Source organism: Stegostoma tigrinum, chromosome 31, assembly GCF_030684315.1.
Source record: "Stegostoma tigrinum isolate sSteTig4 chromosome 31, sSteTig4.hap1, whole genome shotgun sequence".
NCBI classification, from domain to species: Eukaryota; Metazoa; Chordata; class Chondrichthyes; order Orectolobiformes; family Stegostomatidae; genus Stegostoma; species Stegostoma tigrinum.
The window spans coordinates 30,922,800-30,934,851 of record NC_081384.1 but is presented as its reverse complement, the minus strand read 5'-3'; the positions used below and the strand labels follow the sequence as shown (position 1 = coordinate 30,934,851).

The 12,052-nt window shown below is 39.7% G+C and overlaps 1 protein-coding gene across 5 annotated transcripts in view; it reads left to right on the top strand.

Annotated features, from left to right (window-relative positions):
- Nucleotides 1-12,052, top strand: part of LOC125466119 (sodium channel protein type 4 subunit alpha-like) — a 185,021-nt gene that overhangs the window by 59,908 nt on the left and 113,061 nt on the right. For all 5 annotated transcript variants that reach the window (XM_059638822.1, XM_059638818.1, XM_059638820.1 and 2 more), the window contains one exon: nucleotides 8,595-8,936. In XM_059638822.1, coding sequence (XP_059494805.1) covers nucleotides 8,676-8,936 — 261 coding nt within the window. In that variant the 5' untranslated portion in view covers nucleotides 8,595-8,675. The remainder of the gene's footprint in view (nucleotides 1-8,594; nucleotides 8,937-12,052) is intronic.

Sequence of the window (12,052 nt, the reverse complement as noted above, 5' to 3'; positions counted from 1 at the left end):
TGTGGTTAATTCATTGGCGTTTTCCTCCCAGTGATGTCAGGAATCAGAACCATCCCTTTGAATATAAGTCCCCAATGTGAACACCAGTTTCTTAAATGTATTTTGACATGCTCTAATCGAAGATGCTGGCTTAAATCCAACATTCTCTGACACAAAGAAAAGAGTTCCAGCAACTGATCTCGGTTGGCCAGTTCTGAAGAGGGAAGCTTCAGAGAATGAAATGGCTAATTTTTCACATACTTTCATTTACGACCTTAACTGCTTCACATTAATTTGATGAAAGAATGTTAAGCAGAAAAAAATGTATATGTCATTGATTTCTCCAGATTGCCCGACATTAATTCAACCAAAAATCGTTAAAAACCTGGTGCGAGTAGGGTGAATGGCTATTCTACCAATAAATGATTGTGTATGCTTGGCAGAAATTCTAACAGTTTCCATCTTTCCAGTTTTGAAAGAGCAAGTACATGTGCAAAAATAATCAAACTTTGCTTGCTGTCCTGAATAACCCATTTATAACGCATCCTATTCCCATTTGATCTGTCAGACCAAGAGTGAGAATCAAATAAAACACATTTGTCAAAGGTCTTAATGCTTGTGCTTAAATGTTGAAGCAATGCTAAACATTTTGGGAGAAGTCGCATTGAATGAACTGGATTTATGGTTCTGCCTGTGTGTATCTTCTCTCAATACTGCAGCAGCTGTGCGCTTTTCAGCTGTGAATTTAGCTGCTCAGCCTGCGTTTGACTACGTTGGTAGCATTATAATCTCTGAGCTGGAGGATTGTGAGTTTTAATTATGTTTCAGAAATTTGAGCATGAAAATCTAGACTGAGGCTGCAGTGCAGTGCAGGGGCAGTGTGCACACTCTAAGGTGGCAGTTTTTAGATGATGTGTTAAGTAGAGATCCTGACTGCCTCCCAGGTTGACATTTAAGATCTAGTGTCAATTGGTTTGAAACAGAGCAGGAGAGTGCTTCCTAGTGTTCTGACAAACAATTATCCCATAAAAATCTTCACTAAAACACATTATCTGGTCATTATCATATTGCTGTTTGCAGGATTTTGCTGTGCTTCAATTAGTTACTGCATTTGTTACCTAGGTGTGTACAATACATAGAGTGCACATGTGCAAAGAGATATGTGACTCTTTTTTTAAAATTCATTCATGGGGTGAAGGCATCACTGGTGAGGCAACATTTGTTGCTCATCCCTAATAGCCCAGAGGGCAGCTGAGAGTCAACCACATTGCTGTGGGTCTGGAGTCACATGTAGGCCAGACCAGGTAAGGATGGCAGTTTCCTTCCCTAAAGGACATAAGTGAACCAGATGGGTTTTTCTGACAATCGACAGTGGATTCATGTTGTTTTTTTAGAACCAATTGGAACCAATGGTAAGCAGCTCCCATTTTAAAGATGGCACAGCAGGAAGTGTATATAATTGAAGGAAGAGATATAGAGTCATTTTGATAGAAGTAGACCCTTCAGTCCAAACAGTTCTTGCTGATTATTACCTCAAACCAAACTATTCTCACCTGCCTGCTCCTGGCCCGTATCCTTCCAAACCTTTCCTATTCATGTACTCATCTAAGGTCTCTTAAACATTGTAACTGTGCTTCACCAGTTCCTCAGGAAGTTCATTCCACACACGAACCACCCTCTGTGTAAGAAAATTGCCTCTCATGTCTCTTTTTAAAATCTCTCTTCCCTCACCTTAAAAGGACTGACTGCTTCCAATCCCTCGACTGATATTGAAGGCTGATCTGACCTTACTATACCAAGACCCCCTGACAGAAGAGAGTCTCCTTTGATTTGACTGAGGACTGCAGAAAACCACAACAAACCTCCTGGCTTTTTGTCTGTGTCAAACAGCCAAGGCAACACAGCAGTACTGTAAGTCTGGTATTTCTGGCTGAGGGGACAAATGCCAAGGCAAAGCAAGACAGAGATACAGTGAGTATGTAGGTAGGCTCAAAATGAGTGGGCATTAAGAGAACAAGCACGCAGCCCTGAAATGCAGCGAGGTCCGGTCTAAGAGCAGAGTATCTGTCCCTGCATGCCAACCATGCTTGAATCAGCACTGGACAGATGATTGCTAGTGTGTCATGAGGTGCAGTATTAAGTACAGAAGCACGCTTTATGTAGATCTGAGATAGCAAGAGCTGCAGATTATGGAGTCAGAGTTAACACAGTGTATGGAGCTGGAGGAACACAACAGGTCAGGCAGCATCAGAAGAGCAGGAAAGTCCACATTTTGGGTTGGGATCTCAGTTCTGATGAAGGGTCCAGACTCAAAACATCTACTTTCCTGTTCCTCTGATGCTGCCTGACCTGCTGTGATCCTCTAGCTCCGCCCATTGTAGGTCTCAGATGTTCCATGATTGGGGATGGTGAAGCTGGTATGTATCATATGCCAATATTTGAGTATGTGGGCTATGGTGTGGGTGCTGCCCATGGAGCATGCCCTGAGATTTTGGTATGTGTGTCCGAGTTGGAGGAGCAGGCACTTTCTCTGGCTTTGATGTTGGGCATTGTTAACGAGTTGATGAGTTTGTTGAATTGTTTGAATTGTTGATGAGTTTCCTTGTGGTGAGTATTAGGATAGGATGCTGCATATTAATGAGGCAATAACAAACGCCGATGCCTGTTAATAGGTACCTGTTCATTCAGTAGCAAGAAACACATCTTGACACTCAGATCTTAGTTGAAAAATGCAACAAGTTACTCCTGATGGTGAGAAAAATCTGGCTTGACTTCTCACTAGAACACTTTCACAATGCTGGCCAATTTAACGGCTATTTACCTTTTTAGTACAAAGCCCTACTATTAAAATTACACCAGAAACATGCTTAAATTATCATACAGCATGTAATGTGGCCAATATATTTGAACAAGTCAAAAGCTTTCTGACTCCAAAAACAGGCAGCATTCATGGTTCATGAGCCTATTGACTTGACATGATTTATAGAGATTTAAGAAAACCACCAACCTGAGAGGAAATTTTAAACTCCAGAAAATAACAAATTGGAGTAGGTAGCAACACAGAAGTCCTGATATCTATTTTTGTGCACATTGGGTCAGGTTCCACCAATCTTTTTAAGGAGCTGGTGAGATCTGGTGGTACTTTTGAAATTCCTGTTCTCCGCCTCTTGGCCCTCCTGCCTGACATCGCATTGACATTGCCCTGCGTTGAGATGGTAAAGCTTCCATCCCTGGTGTCATTGAGCAATATTGTAGAAATGTATCTGAAACTAATTCTTTGGTATAAATAAACCATTCAATATAACTTGAGTCATGTCAGTCTTGGCACAATGATCATACTCTTATCCCTAAGATGGAAGGTTTTGTGTTCAAGTTGCTCTCAAGACTTGGGTGTGCAATGTAGGCAGATACTTCAGTGTGGTGCTGAAGGAATGTTGTAGTTTTAAGAAAGCTGTTAAACCAGAGAACTGTCTGCCCTCTCAGGTGCATATAAAAAATTATAATGCTACTCAACAAAGCATAGGAGAGTCACCTGGCTAACATTTTTGATTCAACCATTATCACTGGAATGGGTTTTCTGTCATTTTATCTTATTAATGCCCAGGGAGAGCTTACTGTGTGTACAACTTTATAGTTTTCTCTATATGACTACTTACAGAAAATGCTTTGGATTTTCTGAGCTTGTGACAAATGGTACGTAAATGCCAGAGTTGATTATCTGCCATCTTGAAAATAGCTAAAATAAAGAATGTGTTTTTATGAGACATTGTTTAACAAACTTCTTTTTGTTGGTTTACACACATGTATCACGGAATACATTAATCATTATCTCTTTTGCATATGATCTTACTGGAAATATTGTACAACTCATCCAATTCTCACCCCTTTTCATGTAATTTCCATATTTTGTTTTCCTTTTGTATTTCATGAATTAGACAGGGGATTAGTTTGAATATTTAGATCCTTGGCTCCATATGAAGCCAGTCTTTTATTAACATGCTGGCAGCTGTGAAATGCCCCATTAATTGTTGCATAGAAATGGATACTGCTTTCCCAGGCTCGAGACAAATGTACTGTCATCAACAGAAGCTGGAATAACTGCAGATTTGAAAAGTAGGCAAGTGCTTCTCATAATGTGAAAAACAAAACACATTTGAGTATTAATTGCTGTTACAACATTAAGACAATAGAAACGCAAAAGGAGAGTCTTCCAAAATCCCATAATACAAATACTCATTTGTAGAACAGAACTTGAGTATTGCTGAGAAAAGGCAAAACTTTTCATTTTGCACTCATCCTGGCAATTTGTAAATAATACCAACATAAAAGATGCACAAGACAGAAAGCTCTGACAAATTGTGCTGTTTTCCAGTTCCAGTCAAACAGTTTGACCAAGGCATTGCTTCCCCATTGTGATATCAAAATTTTTCCCCAACTTTGCTTTCCATTCTTTATTTTTCTTTTTTTCTCTTCTGGTGCCTCACAATGCATCAGGCAGTCAAAGCATCTACTTACATCTGTTTTAATATAAAATTCTTTCTATAACAGGTCACCAGCATGTCACCAGGTTCTGGAGCTCGAGGGCTGCCACTCTGTATCAAGAATGGCTAATTGGGAGATTGTTCCAATTATTCCTTTCCCATATTGCATGAATTTCCAGGGATGGTCAACTTGTTTGGTTGAATTATGTGGTACAGCAACTGCCCTGTCCAGGACTGTAAGGAACTACAGAGAGCTGTGATCACAGCCCAGTCCAAAATGCAAGCCAACCTTCCATCCATTGGCTCCATCTATACCTCTCAATGCATCGGAAAGGTAGCCAACGCCATCAAAGATCCCTCCCACCTTAGTTATAATCTCTTCCAACATCTTCCATCAGGCAGAAGATACAAAAGCTTAAACACACATATCAACCGGTTCAACAACAGCTTCTTCCCTGCTGTTATGAGACTGCTGAATGGACGCCTCAAATTTCAAGTTGAATGTTGAGCTTGCTTTTTGTGCACTTCTTTGCAGCCATAATTTTGTATTCCTTGCTTTGTTCAATCACCCTATGATCTTTGTACTATGACCTGCATGTACTACATACAAAACAAAACCTTTCACTGTACTTAGATACATGTGACAATAATAGATCAAATCAAAGAAAAATCAAGTTCTGGAGTACGATTTGAACCCTAGGTTTCTGAATCCTATACAGCGACAATGACCAATGTGCTTTGCTCTTAACTATCCTGCCTAGAAATCTGCTCCATGGCCTGTTGTGTCTGGGTAAAGACGCGGTTTGAAACTGTGCTCCATTCAACTTGCTGTCATTGATTAGTTCGAGGTTGTTTTCCAGACTTCTGTTGTCCACACTGTTTGCTGCTTTATATATTAAATTGGATTATCCCTTTAGAAGCCACTTTTTCAAGTTTGAAGAGCCAAATTTCTTCAGATCACCCATTGGCTTAACATGAAAGGGATGCTCTGGTGCATTTGACTAGGATTTCCAATTGTATAGTCTTCTTATAAGATTATAAAGCCCACCCATAGTAACGAAATCCTCAGTATTACATGTCTTAGGGAAAGCAGTGTCCTAGCTATACTCCTGGCCTCTCAAAGATTATTTGCAAATAAATTATTTCCTGCAATACAGGTATAAAGGATCATTAAATAAATTTAAGTCATAAATATAATGTTAGTTATATACATAACTAAGAAAATTAATCCCCATTGAGTCAGCATTGAGATTGCAAACGCACAGTTATTGTAGAAAGACAGCATCCAGGCAACTGATTATTTTCTCTCAGTTTGGGCATAGCATGCGATGGGATTTTTGTGGGTACAACGGAGTAGCAGTTATGCTACAGTTTATACAGTTCTGTCTAGACTATAACCAAACTAATGTTCTGAGTAAGAGTCATACTGTACTTGAAACATTAACTTTATTTCTCTCCCATCTGCAAATGCTGACAGACCTACTGAGTTTCTCCAGCATTTTCTGATTTAATTATCAACAGTATTGTGTTTAGTCCTTGGCAGTGCATATCAGGGAATATATTGGCTGGACTGCAATGTTAGAATGATAATGGTTAAAAGAGTTAAATTATAATTGATTACTTAAAGTAATCCTGTATTCCTTTAAGTGTAGTAGTTTATGGAACAATGTAAATGTGCTATTTAAGATTACTGGAAGAAGTTGGAAGGATATGTACATGGTAGCATGTCTTTACTTGTTGAAGGATTGCAGCCAGAACAAGAGGAATAATGTTAAAATGAGAACTTGGCTTTTCCGAGGTGATGGCAGATTGCAGTTTTTGACACAAAGGGTAGTGGGAATCCAAAATTCTTTCCCCTAGAAATCTATTGAGCCTGGGTTTCAACTGAAAACTTCACAATTTGAGTTAGAGAGATTTTTATTTGGCAAGGGCGATTTCTTTGGGGAAGAGAAAGTTAACAGGAGATTTGATACCAACATTAAAAAACCATGAGGAGTCCAAACAGAGAGAGAACACACCCCCATTGGTGCAAGGATCAAGAATGGCAAGCACAGATGTACACAAATTGACAAAAGAATCAATGAAGACATGAGGAACAACTTTTACATGTAGCAAGTGTGAAGATTGGAATGTGCACTCACAGAGTGTGATGGAGATAGTTTCAATCAAGGCAGTTGAAAGAAAATTATACTATTATTTGAAAAGGAGGAATTTGCAAGGAGATTGCCTGTAGATGCATTGCTCATTCACAGGGTCAGTGCAAGCACTGTGGGCTGAAAGGCTTCCTTCCGTACTATAACAATGGACTGGACATTACATGACCCTGCCAGGTGTGTTTCTGTTGGGGAGGGGTATGTAGTAAAGTAGGGCAGTTGCCCAGCACACCACCTTCCACTCCAAACGGGAGCTTAACCTCATAATGCATAGTGTGGGCAGATACCAACACTTTAGTCCAATTATGCAAATCAATAAGTAAGGGTCAACTTAACTTGTTAAAAAGTCATAAACACTTTAATATGACCTTATCTGCACTAAAATGTGGTTGATGTGGGCTTAGGGCTGATCATTTTCTTTTCAAAGCTTCTTAAAATGGAAGGAAGTGGGCATGATCTTTGGAGGTTGCATTTTTCCATTGGGTCTGGTCTGCCCAGGAGACAATATCCCACTTTCTTCTTACCCTCATCTACTTTAAAGCCAACCTCTTCACTCTCCTGATCCCCACAGCAGGTTGGTGAAACCTTACCTGTACAATAACTCTGATTTGCCTACATCTGGTGTTACAGTCATGGTCCTGCCTGCCATCTCATCAGCACTGATTACAGAGCTCTGGCACTGTCAGCCCTGTTAGAGCTGCCAACCAACAATTTGGCCATCAATGGCAGACGGCCTTCTTGTCATTTAGGGATGGAAATCCTGCTCTGCGTGAAATTAGCCTGCCTACTGCCCTCTTTGTATCTCCCCGCAGACTGCTCCCCCATCTCATTCTGCAAGTGTATGAGAATTCTGTGATCCTATGACAAAAAGAACTTGCATTTATGTAAAACACTTTTCAAAATGTCAGGCATCCCAAAGCTTCACAAGAATTTAAGCACTTTTGAAGTGTTATTGCTGTTGTCATGTAACAATAGCATAGCCAATTAGCACACAGTAAAGTCACATGAGTGACAATAAAATCACTACAAAGTTGTTGCAAAATGACCAAATAATTTGTTTTAGTGACTTTTCATTGTGAGGTAAATGTCGGCCAGCAGATTAGGAGGACTCTCATGTTGTTTTTTCAATGGTGTGTTGAGATAGTTTATCTGAGAAAGCAAATCAGATCTGATACTTTTCACTATTTTAAAGCCTATAACCATTTTAAATGTAAACTTCCCATTTTTGATCCTGAAACTGAATCAGGCACTCCTCATATACAACACTGACATTAGGGATAAACTAATATGTTAGCTCTGATGAAAAGTCAGCTAGACTCGAAACATTAGCTTGCTGTCACTCCATGGATGCTGCCTGACCTATTGTGATCTACAGCATCTTTTGTTTTTGGTGCAGATTCCAGCAGCTACAGTAATTTTCTCCCAATATGTTAAATTGTTCCTCATGAATCATTTTTGCAATTTTCCTTTGAAACAAATATCATTTCTAATGAGATCCAACGAACATTCTCTATCAATTCATATAAAAATGTAAGATTGCTCATAATTGATTAAGAGATATTAGTCAGCACTGAATAGACCTGCAAAATTGGTTGTTTCTTTTTTTGGGCAATATTTAAAAATAAGAGACTGAGTTTGGGCATGTCATGTCTTTAAGCTGTTTAATAAATCAGAGGAAGTAAAGAGGAAATGCACTGTTGGTCATAGATGATGGTTATATTACAAATTAGTTTTTATAGTTTATTCCATTTGTTTCTGCATCTTTCAGGGACAGTTTTAGAGCTTATATTGTACACAAATGTCTAGTATTCTTTACACAGCAGAACTTGAATGTGATGGATTGATGCCTGCTATGATCTCTGCAATTCTTTTTGAGTTAATTCTCAGGAACATTATGGTCATTATGTATCATAATTGATTAATGAGCGATTTTCCGTACATAGTGCCTATGTAACCAAAATTTCTGATTTCCTTTCCACAGATTAATTTGTTATTTCTGAAATACAGCCGTTTTTGCTGAGGAGATTGATTGACGCAGACCGAAGGGCTACAGAATGAGAAGATGGCATGTTACCTCATTCATCCGGGGCCTGACAGTCTACGAAAATTCACCAGAGAGTCTTTGGCTGAAATTGAGAAAAGAATTACTACGGAAAAAACTGAAAAGGCAACAAAACCTCCGATAGACGATGAAGATGAAAAACCCCAACCCAAAAGTGACCTAGAGGCTGGCAAACCATTGCCATTTATTTATGGAGACCTCCCCCCAGAATTAATTGCAGAGCCTCTGGAAGAATTAGACCCATTTTACGGCACAAAGAGAGTAAGTCCTAGAAAGATTTGTTACATCAATAGGAACCTCAACCGTTGAAAGTAAAAAAAGAGATGGACCCAGTTTATTATGAGAAGCTATCTGATAGCAATTATATCCTATGAATGAATTATTGACCACCTTGGTAGTTAACCAGGGCAGTAATATCTACTTTTAAAGATATGGTGTGATAAAATTGCTTTTTTTTGTTGTTTTAGAATTTCTGATGACACAAAAAGAACATCAAAAGTAGTGAGGAACTGTCCTAATGAGAATGAAGCTCATAATGCAATTGATAATAGGAGAGAGAAAGCACTAGAGAAAGTAATGGAACTAAAATCTAGCCAATTTCCTGAACTGGAAGGCCAACATCCAAAGATTCGAATAAAGGTAGATGCAGAGATACATTAGTTATGATCTTTCAAACTTCCCGGCATTCTAAATTGGTTCCAATGGATTGAAAGGTATTCATTATCCACAGAGGATGATGTGGCTCATACTTGGAAGTGAAAGGGTTTGGAAAATGATTGGTTTTAACCAGCTAACAGAAGGTGAGGAGGGATGAGTGGAACGAATGATGTGAGAGGCAGACCCAGGACAGAACTGGGAACGAATTGCCCTCAAATTTAGTCTGGTTTTCAGTGGTGAAGATACTTTTCACTTTTTCACCAAAAGTTATTTGCATTATCACAGATATAAACCATTACAATCAGACATGTCTTTACAATGTAATTGTTTATTTCGCTTTAAAGCAGTGAACTAGTACTGAAAACAGGTATATGAAAAAAATAAAAGACACGAAGATCAATGTTTAATCGACTGCCTGTGAGTAATCTGCATTTAAATAACTTAGCAAAATTATACAGACACATCTGTGAGTTGCATTGGTCTACACTAAGCAATTGCTTGGTAAGTTAAAGTTATTGGTATTTGAATCCTTTCAAGTTGCCTTATGCTAAAAAAGATTTAATTTTAAGACTGCCCTTGAATGGCAGTGAACATTATCAGGAGCATGGCATAGTGATTAATCCAACCTGGGAGTGAGACCAATTTATGAGCAGGGTTAACGCTGAACATGATGACTTCTAAACCCGTGTAAATACTGATGGATTTACACTGGATGTAGTTTGTGGTTGAAGTCATCAATTTTTTTTGCTGGCGTGACTATTTTGAGGCGAATTGTGAATACTCCCTATCAGAGGCTCTGCTCTCTTCTCTTGGTCCAGAAATTTGTAATTAGATGTGTTAGATCTCATTCAAACCTACAGAAATCAGGCCTTCATCACCCATTTATGCACCCAACCAAGTCCCCAGCAGACCTCTGCAGTGGCCCAATCCTCAGCAGTGATTACCCTTACTCCCAATAAGTTGCTTGCTTTGTTGGATAGGAAGCTGAAAGACTAACAGCAGGCTCATCCTGGGCTTTGCTGTTCAGGTAGAGAGACGGTACCTTGTGCAACTAAATCATACACTTTACATCCCTTGAATGGCACATCTGTGAGCTGATCTTGTGAAAGATGATTTCCAAGTCTGGCAAGAGAATGTGGTCAAGAGATCTCACTGATTCTCTTCCCCTTGTGCGATTTAACTACAGTGAAGCAGCTTTAATGTGGAATTTCAATTTTCTTGCTGTGTTAGCTATCCCCTGCTCTGCACTGCACCTTCCCTCCCAGCACCAGTGAGTATGAGGTACTTAACTGAATGTCATAAGAGTTACTCTATACTTTCAGCCGAGACCTGTGCTTTAACACAGGAAAGGGCTCATGATGAGCTTTATAAATTGAGCTCTTGGCAGCTGACATTGGATATTCAGGGAAGAGATTATTTTGAGCTGTCAATGTAGAGACCACATAAGACGAGAATGGAACAATCACATCTGATTTTATGACACTGTAGATTCTAATTGTCTTTGGTGGAAGGTTGGTTGGCCATACAGATCTGCATGCGTGAAAGTCTCTGAAATCTAATTTAACATCTTTATGAGAGGCAAACTGATTAATTGCAGTCTTGCTGTTCTTATGTCTGTAGCAGTAGGGATTAGAGTCATATAAGAGGCCGAATCCATACAATCAAATACAGTTGAGTTCAATATAAAATACCTTTGGGAATTATTAGCTTTAATATCAATATAATAATGTTTGTCAACTGACAAACTTTAACCGATGGCAGAACCTTTGGCTCTTTGTAGTGGTGAGCTAAGAGCTGGAAAGGTACTTCGTTAGGGGGGTTGTGAAGGTAACTAAGCTGTACCATTTTCTCAATTCCATCAGAATTAGATTTTTGTTGGGAAAGTCTATTGTGGACCTTCTAGCCTTCTCCAATTGAGACTCCAAGGACTTCACATCGCCTGCAGCTGGATGAATCTTGCTGCATGTGGAGTCTGTTGCCATGCAGTGTGTCCAGTGGGCCAACCTTGAGAGGACAGCATCCTGAGTGAGAGACTGACAAGTCCCTCACCCAAAACAATCACTGCCCGATTAAGAGACTGGGCACAGGGTGGGGAGCTTGTGCATCCTTTCCTCCTTCCAGTCCCTTTCCCCGTGCCACGCTGCCTCTCAGTCCAGAAAAATACCACTCACAACCTCCGTCTTGTGTTCTCCATGATCTTAGGTCGGCAAGGGTGCAATTCCAGCAACACCTATGGTCTTCTCCGTGTTGCTCTGATTGGCTGGTAGCACATGAAACTGATCTCATTTCCACTCAAGGCTTACTTTCAGCCTGGCCGATGCCTGATTAGAATGTGATTGGTGGGTCTGTAACTGGGAGAGACAGCACAGGTCTGTTGGCACCTCTCCAACTGACTGGTGAGACCACCACCGCCTCAGCGAGATTTGTTCATAGTACGGCTGGCCTGGCTCTCAATCTGATTCGTATCTTGCTCATATTAAATTTCAGCTGCTATGCTTTGTGCCCTTGTAATCTTGTTAGTTTTGAAATGGTGCTGTGTGAATATTGGAAGGCCAACGTAAAATGTTTTCATAATCAAATTTCTTTATTGAAGTGTTAACACATTTATCTTAGACAGGTTAACAGCTGCATTAAAATAGGAGTTTCACACAATGAGCTGAGCATTTGCACTCTAATCATTGCAGCTGTAATTTTAAGGCCCTGATATTTGACTTGAACTG